A 24,982-nucleotide genomic window follows, 5' to 3' on the forward strand; every position below is an offset into this window, starting at 1 on the left:
TGCAAAACATAAGTAGTTTGGCCGTGCGTTCATGGGCATCGGAAAAACATTTTCCCCAGTGACAACGTCGTCATTCACGTCACTTCCTGTGGGAATCAGAGGTGGGAAACTGGGGCTAGATTTTGCTAAAAGTTTCCCAGTTGGTGACGCGTTGTTGACAACTGATGTTTGATGGAGGCGACTTTGGTTTACTGAACATATTTCAATGACAATAAACTGTTTATTGTGGACAAACACCTCTGCCAAGAAACATACACAGACATAACATGTTTGAAATTATTCATAAATAGGCTTATTTATAAAAAATACCATAGCCGTGTCCTTTCCCGTTGGTTGTCCTGCAGATAACACAAACACCTATCCATGTGCTGGTTAGTATGCTCGCATAAGAAAACCGCAGCAAATCTTTTGTTATTGTGGCCTCCATGTTTTCATACACCTGATGCTCTAGGCTACATACAACCGTTTGTGGCAGTCGTGCAACAAGTTGTTATGCCAAATGCCAATATAACAGAAGAAGAACACGCATCCCGACCACGTGAACGCTGGAAAAACGACGTAATCACGGGGGCGTTCCCTGAAATTCCCATGTGGCATGAACGCACCAGTAGTTTGCTTTAAAGTTGTTGCCTCCAAATCTCTGTTAGGGATTTGTGTGATTGGTTATGGTGGCTAACGTTATAGCCACGTTAGCTAAGGCTAGCTCCATGTATCGGCATAAATGTATGCCTGTAATGAGCCATAACTCCAGAATGCCTACACTAATTATGACTGCTCACACAATTGTCTTTTAGGATAAAAGTGAAGTGATGACATTTAATATCCAAAAGGTCAAGGGTCAACTTCACTGTGACATAATGTTCTGTAAAAACACTTTTCCGGCCGTTATTCAATCCCGTAACTAGGGAACAGAAGGGGAGACAGTCGGAAACTGAGCTGGTGAAACTGCGGTGATTGGTTAGATCTTTTGTGTGTGTGAAGCGTGCGTGTTTTAGAATTTGTATCTTTGGGGCGACTGTAGCTCACCTGGTTGAGCACACCGCCCCATGTAGGCTTTGTCCTTGCCAGTGGCCCGGGTTCAAATCCAACCCGGGACACTTTGCTGCATGTCATCCCCCACCCCACCGTTTCCTATTTCTGTTCAGCTGTTCTAAATAAAGGAAAAAAAGAGAAAAATAACAAACTTGTAGCTTCTTTGCAGCAACATTGTCTCCTGTCATGGCTACAACATTGTGTTCTCTCCTGTTCGTCCGCCGCCGACCATTTGCTTCTGCTGATGTTGAGTGTCGGCTGATTGGTGTGCACCATGTGACGACGCTCTGTCCTCTGTATTCCTGTAACAATAGTCTGTAAATGAAGACAGCATGTTTGCAGTGGGGGTGTTGAAATGTATCACTGCATCGGGATACGGACATGGACGATTCTGCATCGATGCAGAGACAGACCATAACGTATTACAGTTTTTCTCCATTGGTTTGGCTCATTTCTTGAAACAGAAATGACATTATCAAAACAACATGGACAAACCTCTAAACCACTTAGCAATTGTTCACAACAGAATTGAATTTCTCATCATTTCATCAAATTGCAAATGTCTTAGTACATGTCTCAATGTCTCAGTACATCTTTGCAAATGATTAAGTACAGGTAGCCTACATTTAGCACAATTTCCAAGTGAATAGATCTTGTTGATCTAAACTGATTGTTGATTCTCAGTCTTATGGTTGTTCTCTCCAAAACGTGTCAGCGTCATTTCATTGTATAAGTCATCACATTGTATAAGTCATCACATGCACAATAGTCTGTTCAATTGTCAAAATTAGTCAAGAACACAATACCATGAGTACCATATATGAATCTCTTGGAACATTTGATAAATTGATTTCAGAAATTGACAGTCAGGTGAAACTAGAACTTGACTAATGAAAGAGGTGTTTGACACATCTCAGATGACCAATCAAACAGTATGTTCAGATACCTGACAGGTGCTGTCCATGATTGTGAATGCTGCCAAACATGTGTGTGTATATATATATATATATATATATATATATATATATATATATATATAGAGCTTGACCATGCAGGACCAGTACAATTTCTGAACATGGAGGCACCTGGCAAAGTAAACAAACAAGGGCAACTGCCTGCTCGAGGAAGAGGAAGAAGAAGAAGAAGAGGAGGAGGAGTAGGAGTAATGGAATTATATGTTGTATAGGAAAGGACACTGTGCATAGAGCAAGAAATATATTTACTCATTTACCTATTCATTTAGTGTGTGTCCTACAGTACTATCTTACCTCAATGGGATGTTATCATACTAAAAATGACAAGAAAAATATTGTCTACAGTATTACAGTTATACTACAGTATTTATGATACAGTTTACAGTAGTATTCCAGTCACTGTGCAGTGATGCATTAGAATTGTGGTAGTTACTGTAAGTAAAACAACAATACAATTACATTGGTAACTCATTCTGTAAGGAATACAGAAGGTATACATTACGAATGGAGCGTTGTCCTTTGAATTCTATGTCTACGATTGGACGACAACCCTGGGTGGCAGAGGAAAACTTCTCAGTGAACAACAAGAACAAGAGATCTGTAACATGGTGATTGCAAATAATGCCATCACATTGAGACAGATCCGCGCTTCAATCCTACAAGACAATGCCATATTCCAAAAATGTCAACTCTATAAGCATCTCCACATTAGACTGGATATTGAAGAAGCATCAGATGACAATGAAGCAAATTTACAGGGTACCATTTGAGAGGAACTCTGATAGAGTGAAAGAGCTGCGGTACCAGTATATACATGTAAGTCAGTTACTGAACTTGTGGAGAACATAGAACATTCCTATGTAATTGTCTGTAACTGTAGTGTATGACTCTTCTGTATGACTGATTTGATGTTTTCTTTTTTTACTCTATTGTAGAGAATAATGGCATTGGAAGGAAACGAGACCCCTTACATCCTCATGTTTGTGGATGAAGCTGGCTTCAACCTGGCCAAGGGCCGAAGACGTGGCCGTAATATTATTGGCCACCGGGCCACGGTGGATGTCCCAGGACAGCGAGGGGGCAATATAACTATGTGTGCTGCCATTTCTGAGAATGGTGTGGCCACTCACATCTTCAGTCTTGGCCCATACAATACACAGAAGCTCCTCATCTTCTTGGACTGCCTTCATTTTGATTTGATCCCTGAAAATGAGAGAGGTCTCGTAGGGCCTCACCTACCACAATATGTCATTGTATAGGACAATGTGAATTTCCACCGTCATGGTGTTCCTACCACCTTACTCTCCTTTCCTCAATCCTATTGAGGAGTTTTTCTCTGCTTGGAGGTGGAGAGTGTATGAGCATCGGGCTCAAGATCAGAGGTCCCTGCTCCATGCAATGGACGCTGCGTGTGAGGACATGCATGCGGTTTCTTCCCTCGTTGCACGGCAAGGGAGAATATACGCTGTGACGTGGACGAGAATCTGTGGCCAGACAGACAGACAGCAGCGTGGGGATGGCCAGGAGGGTGAGGATGGTGGCCAGGAGAGGGAGGGTGAGGACAGCGACCAGTGAAGAACTGTTAGTTGTGAAACTCCAGCTTTATTTACAGCACTGTAGGCTACATATAATTTTCCTTGTTTATTTTTGTGTTTATATTGCAGTATATTATGCTGTATATATTTTCTTTTTACTCTGATGTATGGAAGTTACTTTGTGTGTGAATAAAAATGGTTACAATTTCCTTGGCAGTATGAGTGCAATGTGTGATGTCAAACCTTGGAGGCTACTCTTACCCTTAAATCCTATTTGATTTTTTTCAGTTTTATACACAATTGTATTCTGTTAGCTAGACAAAAAACTGGGCTAAGACTGAAAGGTGGACATAAGGGATATTTCAATGGTCCTCTGCCATAGTGACAAAACATCTAAACATTTTGACTTGCAGTGCTTACACAATGCCAAAGGGACGACGCTTTTTGGGGGCACTGACTATCTAAATGAGAGAGAAATTTAGTTTTGACACATGAGTGAACGGTTTTGGGAGAGATATGAGCTTTTGCAGGTGAACCATGGTGTTTTTCCGAACCATCCAGGTTATTTTGGCAAAAGCACCAAGAGTGTTGAGAATGTCCGGTCTGTTTCAAGAAATGAGCCAGAACAATTGAGAAGGATCTTTGCCATTTTGGTGGCACTGACTCTTTATATGGGAAAGGAATTTAATTTTGAAGCATGAGTGAACAGTTTTGGGAGAGATATGAGCTTTTGCAAGTGAGCTATACTGTTGTGCTGAACTGTCAGACTGTTTTGCCAAAGGATCTTAGAGTTTTGAGAATGTAATTTCAGTTTCAAGAAATGAGCCAAACCATTGGAGAAAAATTGTAAAGCTTACTGAGGTTACTTATGATTTAGCAGTCGCTTTTTGTTTTTGCCTTTGTCTGCTGTATTCAGACTCCGCTACATTCAGGAAGTGCCTTTTTTTTTCTTTTTTTAAGAGCAGATACAATTAAAAGGAGTGCATATATATATCTGACCGCTTGAATTAGTTGATGGAAACCCTGTGTAGCAATATATAACAATGAGGCGATGCATCATGATATCTAATAGATTTGAATGGTTGACAGGATAATCAAATCGTGAGACCAGTGAAGGTTCACACCCCTAGTTTGAAGGCAAACAACCTGCTAGGCTTTAAGAAACTGTAGCAGGACTTGATGCAGCTTAACAAAGCTATAGCAGTTTTGCAAATGTGAGTGGGGACAAATTTGTGACATGCAATAATGGTACAGATCCTCATTCACACAAACTGAAGGTCCAACCATCCATTAGCTACAGTAACTGTTGTGAGCAGGGCTGAAGAGGTGGGTGTACACACAACCGATATTATGAGAATGAAAACAAGGCACAGGTAGGCGTGGGCATAGTCAGAGAAGTTTATTATTCAAACATACTACATGGATACAGCCAGCTGAACACCACGCTCTGCTACAGTCCGGACATAAGTTTGCCTGAAAGTCCGGCCTGGTTTCAAGTCCTCCATGTTCCATAGGAGCAGTTTGGGAGTTCCAACGTTCCACTCGGCTGTTCATGGTCCTGGAGGTTTCCAGAAATGTTCCACAAACCTAGAACCTTTGAAATAAGTGATTGTAAGGTTTCAATCAGTTGTCATAAAAGCCTGGTGAGATTGACTTGCTCCTGCTGATGCTCCGTGTGTGGATTCTCTCCCTCTGCCCCTCATCCATGTTGGAATAGCTCACCATCATACAACAGCTCAGCATGGTTTGGTCCCATTCAGTCCCATTCAGACATGTTAAACTGTTGGTTTGTGGTGACGTTATGCTAGATGCATCATAGTGACACGCGTTTCCAATATTTTGTCTATTTATACAGCAGTGGACCAGTCAACAAAAACTGAATTTGATAATCTTTATTAAAAGATATTTGGTGGGCTGTTGAATTGGATTAGACTGCATAAGAGTGTTTCCATCTGTTCCTCCAACACCAAACGTCAACACCTCCAAGTCTATCAGTCTTATCTTAATAGAAGTCATCCATTGCCTTCCGTCTCCACTCCTCGCCCCACCCTGGCACCAACCGGGCCCAGTCCCAGTCAGACGCCTGGCTGCTCTCCGAACCATGCGTGATAATGGTCACCACATCTGAGGAACTGGGGTGTCTTGAAGCATTCCCTCTGACCTAACCGAACCAGAACTGAGCCTGTGTGGTCTTGTAATGGTTTTTGAAAATTCTTGTACTTCGTCCCAAAGCTCTCTGCACTGATAGGAGCAGACATAACACTTGAAAACTCTCTTGCAGTGATAGGCACATCTTCCGTCTTGCTTTCGTCCTGTCTTTCCCTGCTGGCCGGCTGCAGCACTGTGCTGCCATTCGGTCTTCACAGCAGTCTTCTAAGGAATGGCTTCTTTATTCTCCTCCTCATTGCCAGCCTGTGTCTCCTGTGGAAAAGTGCGGAATTTCTTAGGGTGCTCATCCTTTCTTTCGCCCCTCTTCTCTTCATGATCCAGCCTTTGTCTTCCCTCCTCTGCTTGAAAAGACGTCACCTGCATCCTTGGTTTCTCTTCAGCCCTTTGTCCAATGAGCCAGCCTGGACTGCTCACTGTGTTCCCGATAGCAGAGTAATCAAAAGGACAAGCGTTAGAACATGTTATGCCAGAGATGGTGCAGGTTTTAGACAATAATGCTATTTTCCATCTTTATTTAAATGGACAGCTGGATCGGTGCTAATTGCACAAGATTATGTATTACAGAATTACCTGTATGGTGATACAATACTATCATAGATAAAGCATGTTCTGAGTATAATGTGAGATACTCCACAACTAATAGGTTTCTTGTATTGTATATCATTACCCTGATGCATTTACTTATCTTCAGTTACCAGCTGGTGGGGTGTTAATTTAGCCCCTCTCACACATGCCGTGCTGAACCTCTTAACATTACCCGGAGCAGCTGTACGCAGGGTTCAGATTTAACTTTATGTCCACCAGCCAAATGCCTAGTGCAGGGGTCTTCAACGTTTTTTAACCCAAGGACCCCTTAACTGCGAGAGACGGAGCAGGGACCTCCTACTACATATACTATATTGTAGAAATTAAGTAGCATGTAAGACTTTAATTTTTGAAAAGAAATTAACAATTTGAAGGCCCCCCCTGCATTGATTCTGAGGACCCCCTAAGGTTCCCGACCCCCTGTTGAAGATCTCTGCCCTAGTGAATGTTCATTTCAATCAATAGATTACCATTAATTTTGTTTTTGGCTGGGGAGTGAAGCAAATCTACCAGCCACTTGAATATTTCACCAGCATTTGGCCGGTAAACGATGTAAACGAACAGAAGTGTTAAACAGCTAGAGGAGACATTTACCCGTCTTTAGCCTGCCAGCTCCCGCGTACAAAGTCGGTGGTGAATTACACGAAGACGGCAACGAAAATGTCTAACTGGAGAGACGACGAGATTCAGGAACATGCTGTCAGTAAGGGCCGACGCAGAAATCCTCAGATTTGTTGTTTGGTACCAAATTACCCGCGCGACTGCCATGTTAATCTGAGTCATGCCCTGCTTCCTGCCCACTCTACCCAGGCGCCACCCCTCGCCTAGACCAAACGGGAGGATTTCAAGTAGGTGAAAACGCTTCTGACACGGACAATCTGCTGTTGTGTGACAGCACATATGTGAGACAGGGAAACTCTGGACAATGTCAGGACCTGATTCGACTGACACATGAGGAAGCTTAGTCTTAAAAAGAGTAATTTGTTCAGTCAGAACTTACAGTCCTGCATTTCCGTGCAGATGGAATCACAGCAGGTGCATACTGAGGCTGTGGCCTCCAGCTCCTCCCACCTACACACACACCAAAACAAAGCAGTCCATCAGTACAAACACTTGACTTCATTTAAGGCACACAAGTGGTTTGTCCATTAAATCATCACACCACCTTCCCAAAAGTACTGCCACCCGTGGTTGTACAGATACACTAGATTTGTTTTCATATTGTTATTCTTTTTATTGTTTTTTTATCATCCAATTGTCGTTTCTCATTCAACCACTTATGTAGAAGGCTCTGTTAATAACATGGGTTGCCAGCAGTCTCGTTGTAGCTGCAGGACTTTGAGCTGGGGGACGCGCTGAACCAGACTGACATTGAACAGTGGAGGTACAGCACCTACACGCAGACAGACAGGTAGAAAGACATACACTCGCCGGTGATTAGAGAGCCTGCTGGGTGTATAGTTCGTCACATGTGGATTTGGACTCCACCGTTATGTCCAGCATATTGTAAACACACTGGGCAGCCCCTCTTCAATCTCTCTTTAAGGTTGAGGTAGGGGCATAGGTGTAATTTACAGGGGGGATGAGAGGGGTTACACACCCCCCCAAATAATCAAAACTGGCCAGTGCAAACCCCCCAAAAACCTATTATAAGTTACTTTACATAAATAAAGACATTTGTACCATAAATTGATGCAGTAAAAGTACAGTGTAGCAGAAAAATTCTCCAGAATCCAGAAAATAGTGTTTTGTGTACAAAATTTCAATTATGCTCAAAAGTGGAAATCTCAACCCCCCTCCCCAATGTTGAACCCAAAGTTACGCCCTTGGGTAGGCGCCTAAACTATTGTGGTAGAAAGTTGCTCAAATGTACTGTATGTGTAAAAATGACTGAATCAGTGCTAAATTATCAGTTGAATGACTGAAAACTTTGCAACCTTTATGCATTCTTTGACGTGAGAGAAGGTTCAGACACAAAGGTTCGAAAACTTTGGGGTGTGTCAATGTCTTGAGATATACTTGTGGGAAACTGGCCCTGCCAGGTTGTGTTGACCAGACAGCCGAGATCGATAGCTTGTGATCATAACAGCTGTATATGTGCACTGTGTGGCATTTGCTTCCTGGCAACAGTACTTTCAACCTGCCCAAATTCTCTCACACTACAGCGCTCCTCTGCTCTCTTCACTGGTTACCAATTGCTGACCGCATCCACTTCAAGACACTAGTACTTGCATACAGCCCCAGCTCACATCCAGGACACGGTCAAACCCTATACCCCAAGCCGCCCACTCCGCTCTGCATCAGCCAACCTGCTTGCTGTCCCACAGCGAGGGACAACTAATCACTCAACAAAATCCTGACTGTTTGCTGTCCTGGCTCCTAAATGGTGGAATGAGCTCCCTATTGACATCAGGATGGCCGAAAGCCTACGCATCTTCCGCCGAAGGCTAAAAACATCTTTCAACTGCACCTTGGATAAAATAAATAAAAGAAAATATATGATAGATAGTGTCTCACACACACACACGATGTGACACTTTACATCACATGTCAAACTCAACGCCTGCGGGCCAAATCCAACCACTCGCAGATTTTGATCCGGTCCGCCTATCAATTTAGGTTCATCATAAATATTGGCCCACCTACTTTATTTTCTACTTTTTTAACAGTTTGTCAATTTTGCCAACGCTTTTTTTTGAAGTGTGGTGCTATTTTGAGCCTTGTTAGTGGTATAAAATAGCGATTTACCATCTGCCCCGAAAGCTAGCGTTAGCAGCTAACCACCGGTTTGCGTTAGCTTGTTTAAAGCTAGAGACGCATTCAATTAGCATGAAAACATGTCCCAGAGAACGGTCAAACTCGTTATTAACCCCTAGTTTCATTTTGTACAGCCCTATTTGTGATACCATGGTGACAGACAGACAGACAGACAGACACACACAGACACACAGACAGACACACACACACAAGAAGTTTGCACCTTCAGGGTTGAAAGCACTTAATTGGAAGTGCTAAATGACATGTAATAATGTAATGTACTTTGCATGTGGCTGTGCATTGTAAGATAGAAAGAGACTCCATAGGTGTGCAATAAGCTGGAACTTTCAGCAGCGTCAACAGGAAGACCAATGATCAGTAGATTTCTGCTGCAACAATTGAACTATTTTTCATCAGGAAGCTTGAAACAAACATCAGGTGTACAGTAAAGTACAGCTTTCAGTGCACATAAGCAGCAATTAATATCAGCATGAGCAGGTACAACATGCTTTGACCCGCTGTACAAACAGTAGCTATTCAGTCCACTAACCACAACTGTCATTGGATCCTCCCTTTGTCCGTCTTTCCTAAAACTAGACCTATTCTGGCTGAGGCCTGCTCAGCCAGAATAGGTCAAAAGACTTCAGGGCTTGCAGGGAGTTTAAAGTTTTTGTAGGATATCAAATAAAGAAATGGTCTTACTTGTAAGACTGCTCTGAATAGAAAGGCATCCACAGAGAACTTCAGCACACTGCCTCCTTCCGACAGGAACCGGGAGCTGCTGCCCTCCCTATTGCTGTCGGCCATGCAGCTGTCTTTGGAGCTCGTGGCATAGCATGCATCTGCATAAAGCCTCTCCCCAGCAAGCAGCACTCCTGTCTGGGCCACAAAATACACTGGCTCCCCTAGAAAGAACCAGTGGCCTGGAGGTATGGGCTCCCCCTGGGCTACAGACAGACAGACAGACAGACAGACAGACCCTGTCTTAAGTTGCATTTGCTTTTGTGCTTTACTGTACATGATGAAACTTGCAATTTATAGATCTGAAGTTACAGTAAAAGATATAAGAAGTTTTCGAAATTCGTTTAACATCAGAGTGGTAAAAACTATTTAGTGTAGACTTTAACACTTGAAGCCAACTGTTCACATTAAAGCTGCACTTTGTAATAAACGTCAAATATTAGATTTGGCTTTAACAAGACGTGATGACAGATTTAAGCAGATCATTACAGATGTTTACAGGAAACGTGTCAGCTTGCAGTGATAGCGAAGCCTGATTTAGATGGTGTAGGTGCGTTACCATTGCAGACAGTGAGGCTGTAGCTGCGTTTACTCCTGATGCTCTTTATCAAGGTTGTGTGCTGGACCTGAGGTCTGAAGCCAACTTGGTAAGAGTAATGAAACCTGAGACAGAATGAGAGCCGTTTCTACCACATCACTCCAGAGGCTGACATAAGACTTTTTGTTCTTCATTCATAATTATTATTATTATTAATCATCTAGGATCTAACGGTAATTCTGTACCTTTCTACATGTCAGACACATAGTGTAACACAGAGGTTCCAAGTATATCCTGGACATCGTCTAAAAGGTTGATTCATATTTAAACAACCTCTTGTGAGCTATTGTTAAGATCATGTGTATTTCAGTTAGTCTTGTGACCTTATGGAATGGACTCAACAATGAAATCAAAACAGAGCCTTACAATTATACTATCATAAGCAAGACCGCTTCAGTCGGCAGTGACAAAACAAGCTACAATGTAAGTTAATAGGGCAATTGTCCAGCTTGTCCCCTAAAAGTTCTGTTTTTGCCGCTGACAGGCTCAGATTAATATTGTAAGTGTGTGACAACATTATGGAAAGGATTTCTAAGGGAGGTCAACCTTTCTGTTAAAGAGTAAGATCCTTTTTTTAAACATCAAAACATCCGCAACATTGCATTCACTAAACCCACCAGACTCCATGTAAATAAACCGTTATTTTAGCATCATAAAATAGACTTCATTCAAAGTTGACAGAAACATAATACAACTATGAAAAGCCATTTTAGGTAATTTTCCACTTTTCCAACCATCACAACTCTAGTTTTGGTTGAAATAAACATAGTTTACCGATTTACATGTGAAAATATGTTGGCTCTATACACGCTAAAAGTATAGCTTTTTTTTTTTTTTTTTTTAATTAAATGGAGTCTGGTGGGTTTAGCACTAGCGACCTCAGAGCCATTTCTGGTTAAACAGAATGCTCTTAAAGAGCTTTTAAAAAAGGTCCATCTCTGTAGGGATCCTTTCCATAATGTTGACAGACACTTAAAATAATAATCTGAGCCTGTCAATTGTAAAAACAGCACTTTTAGTGGACATTAACTGATGCTGGACATTTGCCCCATATGTGGCTTCCGGTTACGGCATTCACTTATTTCAAAGATTGTTGTTCCTATGAGTCACTTACACACAACAACATAGGAAAATAGGGTCTAGGTTGAAAACACGTTAGATACCCTTTAAGTACATTTTCCTGATGATGGCCTACTTATACTTTTACTTAAGTAACATTTCAATGCAAGACTTTCACTGTAACAGAGTATTTTTACAGTGTGGTATTCGTACTTTTACTTTAATAAAAAAGGATCTGAATACTTCTACTGCAGTTTTAATTAACAGTCACACGGCTCAAAGACATGTTATTCTATTCTCTTTTCTGCCTGCTGTTGCTTTCACTCAGGCTTTTTTTTAAAAAAAAAAAAAAAAAAAAAAAAAAGAGGGTTTTTGTTAAATTTTTTTATTGTTTTTTTACATGGTTTAACTTGACTGTTCAGTAGGCCTATGTTAAAATTTTTAAAAACGATAAAAAATTGATCTAAAAAAATTATTTCTAACACTTCATTTCCTAACACTTCATTTCCTGCATTCTGGTGAATATTTATGCAACAATTTATGTTGCAAATGTCTTTTGTCTTTATGTAGGCCAAAAGGAAATTGTTATTCTCCTGTGTTGTTCCAAACTTTCTGCATAGTGAAAACATCACATGTTATCTTGTTCGGGATGTTGCTTTTTAGGAATCATGTAGGCTACATCTCAACAACTAATCTGTTAGAGAATGAGACATTGTTAAAGCCAGTAGTCCAAATCTATGAAGAGCCCCCTGACCAGTCAGTTGTACCTCTTTTGGAAAGTCTGTTGTCTTTCATATCTTTTAAGGAAAGAACAATCTACCTCTTCTAAATATTGGGGGATGGGGGAGTGGGCATATCCCACGCACACACCCCTCCCCACGCCTGTGATATCACTTGCACTCGGTAGGCTAAAGTGTGGATCTAGGAGCAGAGCTAGCTCTAAATTGATACCCATGTGTCCCGACCTTGGACTCTCCGCCGCATTCCGTCAGTCTGAAGCGGAAGAACAGGAAGCGGGGGCTGGCGCTGCTGGCTTCGCACGAGCCCAGTCGGAACAGGGACGGGACGTTCCACGCGCGCAGCTGGAAACCGTCCACGCGCACAGACACCTGGTCGAGATCGCACCAGACTTCCACAACGCGTGCACCCGTCTCCTGGACGGTCTGTTGTGGTCTCGGGGTCGGTAACAGTAGCGCAGTCAGTCCGTCGGGAAGCGGTCTGTTGTGGGGAACCGGCCGGAGCAGCTCGAGTGCTACCAGTGGCCCAGGTGCATGCAGGGACATGGGCAGGCGGTAGAACGAAGCGCGCGGGGAAACACCGTATCCCTCCTGGTCCGTCTGGCCGGGATTTACTTCCTCCGAACATTCCGCGCTCTGAACCGGATCACCTCAGGGAAATTGTTTAGTTAGTTTAGTTAAAACAAAAGAGTAAGAAAGAGCAACTCAATAAGTGTATTAAGTAACATAAGTAAAATAGCTACAGTAAGAAATAAATAAAAACCTTAAGTAGAAGTCAAGTGAGAATAGGTTACAATCAGGTTCAAAAGATTGTTTCGAATGAGTTGTACAAATTCTAGTGCAGTGTATAAATCCACTAGGAACATGAATAAGTAGAGTGTGAATGTAAGTAGCAGCAGAGAACAAATAACACATTGTGCACATGTAGATAAGTTATTGCACCAAGTAATTTTTAATTGGACAATTATACACAAAATACAAAACACATATACACACAACACTCCCAAGCCTAACTACTCCAACACCGACTGACCCAACCCCCCCACACACAAACACACACACACACACAAAATTATAAAATGAAATTATATAAATACACAACACGTTTGCATACATCCCAATTGTACTACTATTTACAGTACATTAAAACAATCACGTGTGATGCTAGAGCAGGTTGATTGTAGATAATTAAAGACAGATGCCTTAATAACGAGAATAGACGCGCACTAGAATCATGGAGTCGGCTGAAGTGACCGTGCATTGCAAACGGCGGAGAGAGCGCAATGGTTTCTGGGAGAAGCTGGGATGCAAAATTACGAATCCCACTATGGCCACGCCATGACCCGCCCTACGAAGCAGCTCGATTGGTTGGGGTTAGGCATTCACCTCGAGTGGTTAAGGTTAGGGTTAGGGGATTGGTCAGGGGATAGGACCTGTACATGTAAGCATGGACGCCTGGCCAATAGTAGTGTGTGAACACTATTGAAGGGCGGGTCTTGGCGTGGCCAAAGGGGGATTCGTAATATCGCAGCCGGGATCGAGGGATTGGGATGACAAACGATGACATTTGGCGTTTGGTATCAAAGATCCTCTATACTGTTCCTTTAACACACGACCAGAATCAGAGCCTCGTGAATGGTGGACCTCGACCGACTTCCGGGTCAACAGGAAATGACCCGCAGTCTGAACCGACCGTAGTTACGACAATACAGGCGCACAGAAACCTAAGCAGGGCTGGCCTTGGTTCGGAAGCCGCAGTGGTGCTGCCTTCCTGCGCTCCACAGCCGTGCAGGGGCCGAGTCCCATCGGCACACCGGGCCTGACGGCTCTGCGAGGGGAAGAACGGCACGCTCGAGCCGCTGCGAGATTTCATGTGATCCGTTGTTCGCTATAAAGTGTGATTGGCTCCGTGTGCCTTCGGTTTTCGGTGTGCTCGTGATGTAGGCTGGTAATCCTTCTGGAGGTACGTGATGGATTATTGTTTGATATTTTGCTCTGTTTAAGGACTAATATCACCAGAATAGAGATATTAGGCGCCCTTACAGGCTGGTCAGGGTTACACACCGAATGCCATCCACACTCCCTATCGCAGCCCGTACGCCCTGGACTGAACTGTACTGACAGAGATCCGTCCATGTAAAAAGCTGGTTGGAGGCAGGTGTCCCACATCCAGCTGTGATAGGATGCACTGTTTGTCTAAAGGCAGATGTTGAAATGAGGGAGACACAGCGTTGCTATCTTTCCTGAGTTTTAATTAAATCAAAATTCCCAACACGCTGATCAGCTGTGCATGTGAGTAAAATTGTGTTGCCATTGCCATGCAGCAGGACTCTCCAGCCACACTGTGGAAGAGAGAGAAAGGATCATAGCTGTGTCAGTAGAAAGAGAGCCGTGTGGAAGCAGGCCTGTCATCACCTGATTTCCCCATCAACCTTTGACAGTGACCCCATGCACAGCGTGGCACTTTCAACAGTAGCCTACACCTATTTTTTTTTTTTTTTTTTTTTTTTTTTTATCATCAGAGTTTAAAATCACAGAAAAGAATAACATTTTACTTCCTTCCACATTCATAGCTGTGGCAGGTGAACTCTGCAGAGCGACACCATCTCACTCACAGCCGAAACCAAAAAAGGACCAAATGTGACATTTCATTAAGACAAAAAGCATCCATGAAGACAGCAACTGTCGCTGACAAAAACATTGAAACCCCCCATCCCCCTGTCAATTACACCTATGGTTTGCTGTAATATCTTCATGCTACATGTCCTGACTGATGCATGTTGCAGTAGTAGATGGTACACACTTTTTTGTACAATAACCAGCAAAAAGCTCTAAAGCAACGCCCTCTCCCAAGGCTATGTAACACAGAACAAAAGATCCACTGCAGCCAATGGCAGGTTTAGTCGAAGCAGTATGTTATTATCATAGATTATACCACACTCATGGTACTAAAAAAAACCCAAAAAGTTCTACTTGACTCGAAAAAAAATGTTTTGGCAAGTGACCGGGTTAATGCCCAATGAGGCGTTCCTTCTCGGGTAATTAATGACTCTGGAAGCCATTAGTTCCTGATAATGTACACCTCGTTGGGGATAAACCCTGACATATCATACACGTGTGAAAACTAAGATGCAGTCATTGTTCTGCCGTCCCCGAAATCGTTTTTTATTTTCCATGTCAAGCATGAGACTCCACACCCAGATTGTATGGTGCTTTGCTCTGTCTTTACATCGTGCCGTGTTTTCCGTTTTAAACGCAATGCTGTTTTAAAAAAAAAAAATCAAATGTCTTATACAAAGCCAGTTAGGCTGTGGCAGTAGGAAGCATCATCCCTCAGATAGTCTGGACCACAACTACATTTTCAGGATAAAGCCTAACATCCATGTTGTTTCTTGACTCTATAATTGTATTTGCACTGATTGTATTTTCATATTTCTAAACTGTTGGTGTCTATATTTTTTGACTAACCATCCAGTCAAAGTAACATCTGTGTTTTTCTATTATATCCTTACTCCTCTTCCCCAGGACGGAGCGGTGGAGTGTACATTTCCACACCTGTAGAGAAAACAAAGTGAAAGAGGCTTCTGTACTTCATGTGCCCATTAGCGTCTGCTTGGCAAGATGAGTACAGACAGACCCAAACGGAATATCATCAAAAAAAAATATGTAAGGAAAACGTTTTTTTTTTTTTTCCACTCTATGTCCTCATTAATGATCTGGATTTTTTTTAGATGTACCACACATTTTTTTTTTTTTACACCAACAAACGTGTGTGTGTGTGTGTGTGTGTGTGTGTGTGTGTGTGTGTGTGCGTGTGCGTGCGCAGGACATCAGTGACGGGATGCCTTGGTGTGAAGAACGTCTGGTCCGCAAAGTTCTCTTCCTCTCCCTCAGGGAATTCCGAGACACACACCGTGCCTCACACATACACACGCGCGCGCACAAACGCACGGTGAAAAAGCCACTCTTACACGCTCAGCGAACAACACAGACCCAGAAAAACACGCGCACGAGACAGCGCATGCCGCAGCGCAGAGTCACACACAGAGCACCAAACGCACAGAAAAACGCACACGGTGGCCAGAACATGCACGTTTCAAAACACCTACGCCCTCATGAGCACGCCGACAAAGGGCCAAAAATGAACTCGTCTCAGGACTCGCACACGCCAAAAAATAAATGCACTCACACACTACAGAACATGCAAACCCAATCAACAGCGTGGGCAGGGAAAATTCCACACGCTGTACAGCAAACCCACCTCCAAGAAAATACTCCGACGCTACAAAAGAGTTCTGGATCAACCAGGACTCTGCGCTCACAGAAAACGCAGAACACACAGTCGATGCTCGACACGAAATACGCGGAAACTGCAAAACACACACACGCTCCTCGGCACAAACACTCAGCGAAGACCACCTGCAGTCCCGAGAGCACACCGCTGAGCCCCCCTGTCCCGGCCAGGACACTGCGCTCACACACTCCTACAAGCCTCAGCGGTCAGTACCGTCCACACCTCTCTCATTTTCTGTCTGAGTCACAGCTCAATCTGATTGTAGTCGGCCCTTTACAGTTTCTGCTCCCACTGCTTTGATTGTCGGTGACATTGTAAATTCAGGTCATGTCTCTAAGACGTGGAAATGCTTCATGTAAGAAACTAAAGTCCTGCCTGTCCTCTTAGGCCCCCGGGTTAATGGCATCAGCCGGCGTCAGTCCCTGCTGTCTGCTGGTCCCAGCTGGAGCTGGTCCTTACAGACACGGCCTCAGCAGCGCCGCCCCGCCAGCATCCATCGCCACAAGGACGACCCCGCCAGCAAGAGGTCAGCTGCTCTACTGTGTGTGTTTTGCATGTTCGTGCCTGTGTGCATGACTCACCTGCAAACAGTCCGAGAAAAGGCCAAGGGACTCCCGAAAAACTTGGTATTTTATCTGGGGTGCTGTGTTTTTGTGATCATCGATTAACGAAGATACTTAGATTATTATTATTATTATTATTTACTGTGGCATGGCTGCGACAAGACTGCACAATCCAAATACCTGACCTGACCATTTTTCACCATCACACATAGGAACTAAATTTGTCCAACAACAGAATGGGGTCTGTATTCTGATATATACGGTGTATATATAGGGTGTATTTATACATATACATACATATAGGGACACTTGGCTGTATTGCATGACTGTTGTATTAGACTATATATATATTTTATCCAATAAACTGGCAACTGACAGTGTGTGAATGTGGTTGTGCAGACCAAGGCTGCGAGCGCAGAGGAAGTTTGCCCAGTCCCCCCCCAGCTCTCCTGGACCTGGAGTGTCGATGACCACAGCCCGGAGTAACCACAGCCTGGCCGTGGTCACCTGTCTGACCAGGTGCAGACCCAAGACTGAGGACTTCTTGTCTTTTCTCTGTCTGAGAGGTGAGCTACAAGCACACACGCTGCCCATTCACCACATAGGTCCAGTCTGTGTACAGTAGTGGTCTGATCGGAGAGCTCAGCTCCATATCATCGTATAACTGAGAATACAACAACTGTTCAATTAATGCTGAAGAAAGACCAATGCACCGGTGTGTTTAAACCCATCTAATATCTTTATTATTCAAAGTAAGTACGCAACAGCGCCGCACAGACCCTACAAAACACGCCCCGTACAAGACACGGCTACCGCAAAACACTCTCGCTAAGTCCTGCCTGAAAGACGCCAAATTGGGAACATTGTGTGCGCAACATTTAGCTGTTAGCGAGTTGGGGGGGGAAGGAGGGCTCGCCCAGACGGGCACAGTGGATCCAGATGGTGATGGCTCAGTGGATTTGACCCATTCCTTTGGTGTGGGAGATCTGGTTTCAATTCCCACTGCATCAACATCAACCAACGTGTCCCTGAGCAAGACACTTAACCCCTAGTTGCTCCAGAGGCGTGGCGTGCGACCTCTGACATATATAGCAACTGTAAGTCACTTTGGATAAAAGCGTCAGCTAAATGACATGTAGTGTGATGTAATCCGGCGGGCGGGCGCAGACCCACACTAGTGATCCTACTGCATCTCCTCCAGAGTCAATGAAGGCATTTCCTCTTTCACTTCAGGTTCAGCAGCGCTGCCTAGCAACATGGCTTTCGTAGCGAGTGGACGAGCCAAGGGGCCAGCTGGTGCTCGGCATCTTACTTCCTGTCTTTCCACCAATCACAGGACTGCAGCGGAGGGGAAGAACATGAGCTTATTCAGGAGAACAGCAGGTACTCCTCCCCTAACCTGCATGTATTCACTTACATACAGTGTCATCAGTCTCTTTAACACTCTGATGATTGAGGCAACTTTGGATTAAAAGGTAGTTTAATTCATCCAACAAAATCCTTCTATATAATGTGGTTGTGCCTCTGTGTCTGTCCTGCTGTCCTACAGTGCAGCGAGACTCTCTGAGAGCGAGGCCCGGAGGCTCCTTCTGCCCTCTAACGGCCCGGGAACAGAGGAGGAGGGAGAGAGAGAGGAGAGAGGAGGAACAGCAGAGGAGGATGAGGGGAGAGGGAGCTGAGAGACACCTCCTGAGACCTCGCCAGCTCTCCCTACAGGTCAGCAGGACTAACCAGGTCTGATCATCCTGTCTACATGCTTCGCTGTCTGAATGTGTCTGGTTGTATCATCAGTAGCACGAAGATTGAATCTGACACTGATATATACATGCAGTTCAGTTGGTTGCGGTGCAAAAAGGGTTATTCTCTTTATCTTGTTGATCACAAATTAAGATTTTAGAGCATCAACATTTAAAAGCAAAATTCAGCCTTTTTCATGATAATTATCTCAGAAGTGAATATTTTGTTGCCCCTTTAACCTGCGAGCTCTTTTTAAAGGTCCCATGACATGGTGCTCTTTGGATGCTTTTATAGAGACCTTAGTGGTCCCCTAATACTGCATCTGAAGTCTATTTCCCGAAATTCAGCTTTGGTGCAGAATTACAGCCACTAGAGCCAGTCCTACAATGAGCTTTCCTTAGTATGTGCCATTTCAGATCGGCCCATCTGAGCTTTCATTTTCTCAAAGGCAGAGCAGGATACCCAGGGCTCGGTTTACACCTATCACCATTTCTAGCCACTGGGGGGCCATAGGCAGGCTGGGGGAACTCACATTAATGTTAAAAAACCTCATAAAGTGACATTTTCATGCCATGGGACCTTTTTTAAGAAGCATACCTGCAGCTCAGGGCAGACATAAACAGTATTGGGGGGTGGGTTTTGGTAAATTGACTGGATGCTATCGCCGTTTCACTTCCTTTCCAAAAGCCCCGCAGCTCGCGTGAAAATAGACCTGCCTCGTATCTTTTAGCAGAGCGGGGCCATGTGTGGTGGAATTGGAAGCGTTGACTTGATTGGCCGCGATTGCTCGCCGGGGTCGCTGTGGAAAATAAGGGTTGGCGATCAAATCAAATCCGTCAAGTTATTCCTTTTTACTGAATTACGTTACAGAAGCTAAATATGCTGCTGTGTCACTGTGCTGGTTTACAGAATCATGCTCATAACTTTTCTTCTAATTTAATTATTCCCAGGGTCTTATCATGATCTCTTCCCTTTGCAGGTTGCAATGGTAACTGGACTCGCCGAACAAAGAACTTCCTGTGTCCGGTCAGTTCCTACCTTAAAGCCTGGCACCGGGGCAGGCACCAGACGCTCCCGCAGGCCCTGCACAAGGCCGAGCAACACCTGTAAACCAAGACCCCAGGAAAGCAACAACCAACACCTATCCCGGCATAGCAAACACCAGCTGCCTCGCAATCAGCACCTTCCTCTCCACCACCCAACCGTCTCAAAGTACTATAGCAACCCCAAGACCTTCGGTAGTGTCCAGAACTCAGGAAGACATTCAAGCAGGACTCCAGCCCAAATAGCATTGACTAATGGCACAGTCATCAGGTCGCTAAGGGAGAGCCCTGGTGTCCTGAGGTTGTCCAGGAGAAAGAGAGGCCTCCCACCAGACACCAGCCCTACCCCTCCGAAGGACAGCAACTCATCGAAGAAGTGCAGGTCAGCGCAATACAATGATGGCGATGTCCCACCGGAGAGTGACTGCCATATTGGTGAGATCCCACAGAGGGAGGCCAACTGTAACGAAGAAGTTAGAGTGGAGGACGTGAGTCATATTGGTGATCTCGCTGGCAGCCATGATGAAGAACTTAGACAAGAAGGCAGCTGTGACCACGTTGGAGAGATGAGACTGGAGAGGGACAGTTGTATTAGTGAAGACCTACAGGACAAGGGCAGTGTTGGAAAGTTAAGTTTGAGCAGCGTCTCTGCTCTTGAGCCCTCTCAGGAAGGGGTCAAGTTCACTAACATCATCACCGACTATGACCTGAGCCCTGTAACTGAGGTCATATGCAGACATGTGAGAGACAAAAGGCTGCGGAGAAATCAGCCCGCTTCAGCCACGGTCCCTACACTAATAACCAGGACTACTGAATCTAGGACTGTTGCCAGAGCTGCTGCTGCTGCTAGGACTACTGCAACTAAAGCTGCTATCAACTCAGTGACATCCAAACACATACACACTGACCCACCAGCAAGTTCTTCTGCCAAGCACACTGCTAAGGCTACTAACAAAGCTACTAGTAAGGACATTACCAAGTGTACTTCACCAGCCAGCAGGTACTCTATCCATAATTCCAAAGGTGCTGCAAAGGACACTTCCAAGGGGACCACAGAGGAGTCCACAAAGGACTGCACACCTGTCAGTAGCTACTCTAGCACTTCCAGGGGCTCTACAAAGAGCCTTACCCACACCAAGTGTACTACCTCAGCCATTAAGACCAGGAGCAGCCCTAGAACCCTTCAGAAGCGCCGACAAACCTGAGCTACGTCTGGAAACGTTGACAGATCCACTGTTTTCTATATTGAGAATTGATGTTGAAGACAATTAGTAAAGTATTCAGAACAACATTGGATACTGTTGATCATAAGTGTCGCATGATGATGGTTGTTGGCTGGTTGGATAGTGACGTAGTGTGCTGTTCTCTACATGTGTCAATGATTGTGGGAACATTTTAATTCTAAAGGTCAAATAAATAATTGGAAGACAGCATAATGTCAGGCCCGCTGTATACTGGACTGTATAGTGAAAGGCCACTGTTTTCAGATGCTTCCCTGCTGAATCTGAAATTGCAGCTTGGTATCATATTCACATGGAAAAGGCACTGGTTTTATTAAAGCACATAGTTTAACTTGAGTCGGCCTGTATAGTTTTCAGTAGCTTAACTAAGCCTGTTTTAACATACGAGTTTCCCTTTCACACATGTTACGCACAACAGGAGAGTTTTCACTTCTTGGAAATCCTCAGTTTGGTTTAGGCGAGGGGTGGCGCCTGGCTAGAGCGCACAGGAAGCAGGACGTGATGCAGATTACACCGTGGTCACAGAGCCGGTTCATAATTTGGTCGTAAACAACGGAGTCTCTTGCCTTTTCTTTTAATATGTCAGACCGTCACCCATTGGTTTGTGGAATTTGAAGCCTCAAGTTTGATGATACCAGAAGTGACCATATTTGGACAAGAAGGCGGAGCTTGGGACGATGACACGGCTAAACGCTAAGGAGGAAAAGTCGCTGATTTTCTACCGGCTGACGCAAAATCATCCAGGGGGGGGGTTTTTCTTTCTTTTATTTTTATGCTGCCGTTTAAACAGGGAACTCCGGATACTGCCGCCATTCATCTGCACGAAAGGCAGCACACAGAACATCAGCACTGACTAGATAAGTCTAGGTTTGCAGTGCATGTGTGAAAGGGGCTCTATGTCTGAAAGCTGTCATGCATACGGCTACATACCACTGCTCTGAGGCTTTTTGGCAGGTCTTTGGCAGTCAGGTCACAATACAGTTCTGCCATTTCATTCAAACCGAAATAATCTGTCCAGGATCGTCTACGTAGAGAACCTAAAAGTCCTAAAGGTTTCTCATTTATAAAAAGGAAAGGTTCATATTTTTTTCAAATACATTATGTCTTGAAACAATAGTGCCAATATGAACAGTGAAGCAGGTTTTTTACTACTGTAATTGTTCCTCCTGAAGCTAATCTGAGGGCTCAGCAGTCTTAGTCAAATAAAGTGGGCATCTTTCAAAGTTGCCGTTTGTAGTATGAAATTCTATATTTGTGTTACTGTCCACAGATTAGCAAGGAAACACTGTGAAGGGAGCCAAACGAGGGAATTTTGTTCACAATAGGCTGCAAATATGAAAGATACCCACTTGATTTGTCTAATTCAGACAGCTGAAGCCTCATATAAACTTCAAATAAACTGTCCCCCTTACTTGCATTGAGTTTGCCTTAGGGAAGGTTCTCTTAATGGCCAGTATGAATGGGGGGAAAGATTACAGCAAGCAAAACCAGTTTCAGTGTACATATGGGCACGTGACTATAGTTTTAGGACAGACTTAAAGAAAAGGTGAATCTCTCCTTTTAGGAAGTCAGTGGCACAATGGAAACCATTGGATCCACATTGACTCTGGCCTCTATTACGTCTTCTGCATAAAACCAACTAAACTGTGTTCACCAGTCTGTGGAACATCAGAAGGACCCCCCCACAATATTCTGGTCTATTCAATGGACAATTGTTTTCAAGTATATTTAATGCGAAGTATACAGGAAGAAAACAGTTTTTTTAATAACTTATTTCTTTTATTTTCCCCTTCCACCGAAGCCTTTTATGCCCATGCTGTACATACCGTTAACAAGTTTTTGTCCATGCTTCACTAGGCGTGTAAAAGGGTGTGGAGGTGGCCGTGTATTGACTTGACATGTTTATTTCAGCATCTGAGGATCGATACATTTGTAGAAATAGAAGGATGTGCATGTATTGTGAGGCGGGTGAACAACAGACATATAAAGAAACGCCTCAATTAATACTGTTCACTGTTAACACGGCCATCATACTGTATGATAAATGACTGTATAAGACCCCACGCTGGATCTCATGGAAATGTCAGAAGGTTTTCGGATTACATCAGGTTCTATCAGGTGCTATTTGCTTGCTCATGAGATGATTTTACGGAGGTTTAATAAATGTGATAAAACATTATGGCTGTCAATACATTCATTACTATTGCACATTTGCTCACAGTAAACCCACTGTGACTATTTTTTAAGTTGCCATAATCACATAACATTTCTACAGAAAGGGGCTAATGCGTAATTGAAAAGTACGTTTGTAAATGCGCTCGTTATACTCTGTCCATATGATATATTTTAATCAGTCAAAATCACAGGTGGCAGGTGTTTATTTATGGCCAGCACACATTAAACTAAGTTATGCGTTAAGGTTCGAATCGATTTTATAGTATGACCTGTTTGAGCTGTGGAATTTTATCAAACCATATACTGACATTATGAATGGATGTTGGTGTATGCTGCAGAAAACTGCACTTATGCCATGAAAGCATTCCCGTCGCACACATGAATTGGACAATCTGGCTTCCTGATACAGGATTCACACCCTGCCAGTTTATTTAACAACTCACTCATTCCAACTAACACATTGTGACAAGGGATGTTTTCATTAAGGATCCTTACAGCTTGTGTGGTTGGAGCTACACATAATATCGCGCTTCAGCCATTCACCTTTAGTAATGTGGTGCCTGTGTTGGTTAAATGGCCTTCAATGGGAAGTCATTGAATGGATATGCAGTGTGTAACAGCTGGCTTTCATCTGGGACACAAAGTCAGTGGTTTAACAAAGTGTTATTGAGCATCTCCCACTACTCATTTAGCTGTTTATAAAAGATTTAAGTGCAAGAATGTACAATACATTTGTGCGTCTTGTAGATGCAGACATGTGGACAAAGTAGAGATGGTCCGAACTTGCGTATCGGCCGATACCGAATACTGATCTGATACCAGTGTGTCATATATGTTATTATGTATTAATAGCTACTACTATCCCTGTATGGATGTGATATGATTTCTATCTTTGTTGTACGGTCTGGCTCAGGTTCAACTCTTTGTGAAACACGAACAAACACAACAGAACATCTCTAGTCTCCTGTTTCCCCTCTATTCCCATGAGTTCATCTCATGCTAGTTAATGCAACTTTAAATTGTTATGGCGTCAGTTGTTTTGTTATATCTCTATCTGTCATTGTGTGTTCATGACTTTTTGGTAAGATGAGCAAAGTCTTTCAGCCCCAAAGGAATATGATAACATGGAACACATGAAAAGTCAAATATTTGTGCAGCGACCTCTAAGATAGCCTAACTGTAAAAAGTCTGTATTTAAATGTGAATCATTTGATTGAAAATTTGCAATAAAATCTCTTTGCATATTTATCTGCTAGGTGCATTTACGTTGGAGGGGAATTAGTTAATTTATTTATTTATTTTTCAAAAACGCAGCCTACAGTAAAATGACATCACATTCTTTATTTGCAATATTAGTTGTAGGAATTTTAAGGAAGTTTTTATTTTATTTTTTACACAAAGAAACTAACAAAAGTATCACCATTCAAACTTTAGTAACATGCAGTGCAGACGCCATTGCAAACATAACAAAGATTAACACAAATAAATCAATTACAGCAGTTACTGTGTATCAAAATCATAACATAAGGCTTTGGTTTTTACAGCTTTACAGTTAGTGTCCAGGAAGGCTTTATACTAGGATATAAAGACAGTAAAGTTTGGTTTCTAATTTGCAAATTTGCTGGCGTGTAAATGGATTATTATTTTTATTTCTTATAAAAGGATGGGATTAATTACGTGCAATTTTTTCTGAACACAAGATTTTTCATCGTTTTTTTTTTTTTTATTGACAAAGGTATTAT

General features: G+C 43.3%; 2 protein-coding genes across 3 annotated transcripts; one reads left to right on the forward strand and one right to left on the reverse strand.

Annotated features, from left to right (window-relative positions):
- Positions 1-4,925: 4,925 nt before the first annotated feature.
- On the reverse strand, positions 4,926-14,060 carry LOC114557382 (uncharacterized). Its single transcript, XM_028580812.1, has 6 exons — positions 13,898-14,060; positions 12,402-12,837; positions 10,353-10,456; positions 9,755-9,999; positions 7,296-7,366; positions 4,926-6,123 (listed from the first exon to the last, which is right to left on the reverse strand). Exons 1-5 carry the CDS (start codon positions 14,058-14,060, stop codon positions 7,322-7,324), a joined length of 993 nt encoding a protein of 330 aa, XP_028436613.1. The 3' UTR covers positions 4,926-6,123; positions 7,296-7,321.
- Positions 13,713-23,244, forward strand: LOC114557015 (uncharacterized). Of its 2 annotated transcripts, none has more exons than XM_028580224.1 (8): positions 13,713-14,150; positions 15,713-15,853; positions 16,014-16,686; positions 16,869-17,007; positions 17,444-17,610; positions 18,278-18,427; positions 18,594-18,778; positions 19,761-23,244. In XM_028580224.1, the coding sequence occupies exons 2-8, from the start codon at positions 15,809-15,811 to the stop codon at positions 21,027-21,029; spliced, it is 2,628 nt and encodes an 875-aa protein (XP_028436025.1). In that variant the 5' UTR covers positions 13,713-14,150; positions 15,713-15,808; the 3' UTR covers positions 21,030-23,244. The 2 variants fall into 2 exon arrangements, with proteins under 2 accessions (XP_028436025.1, XP_028436026.1); XM_028580225.1 differs by having other exon boundaries at positions 18,594-18,760.
- The last annotated feature ends 1,738 nt before the right edge of the window (positions 23,245-24,982 follow it).

The sequence above is a fragment of the Perca flavescens genome, chromosome 6, assembly GCF_004354835.1.
Source record: "Perca flavescens isolate YP-PL-M2 chromosome 6, PFLA_1.0, whole genome shotgun sequence".
NCBI lineage: Eukaryota > Metazoa > Chordata > Actinopteri > Perciformes > Percidae > Perca > Perca flavescens.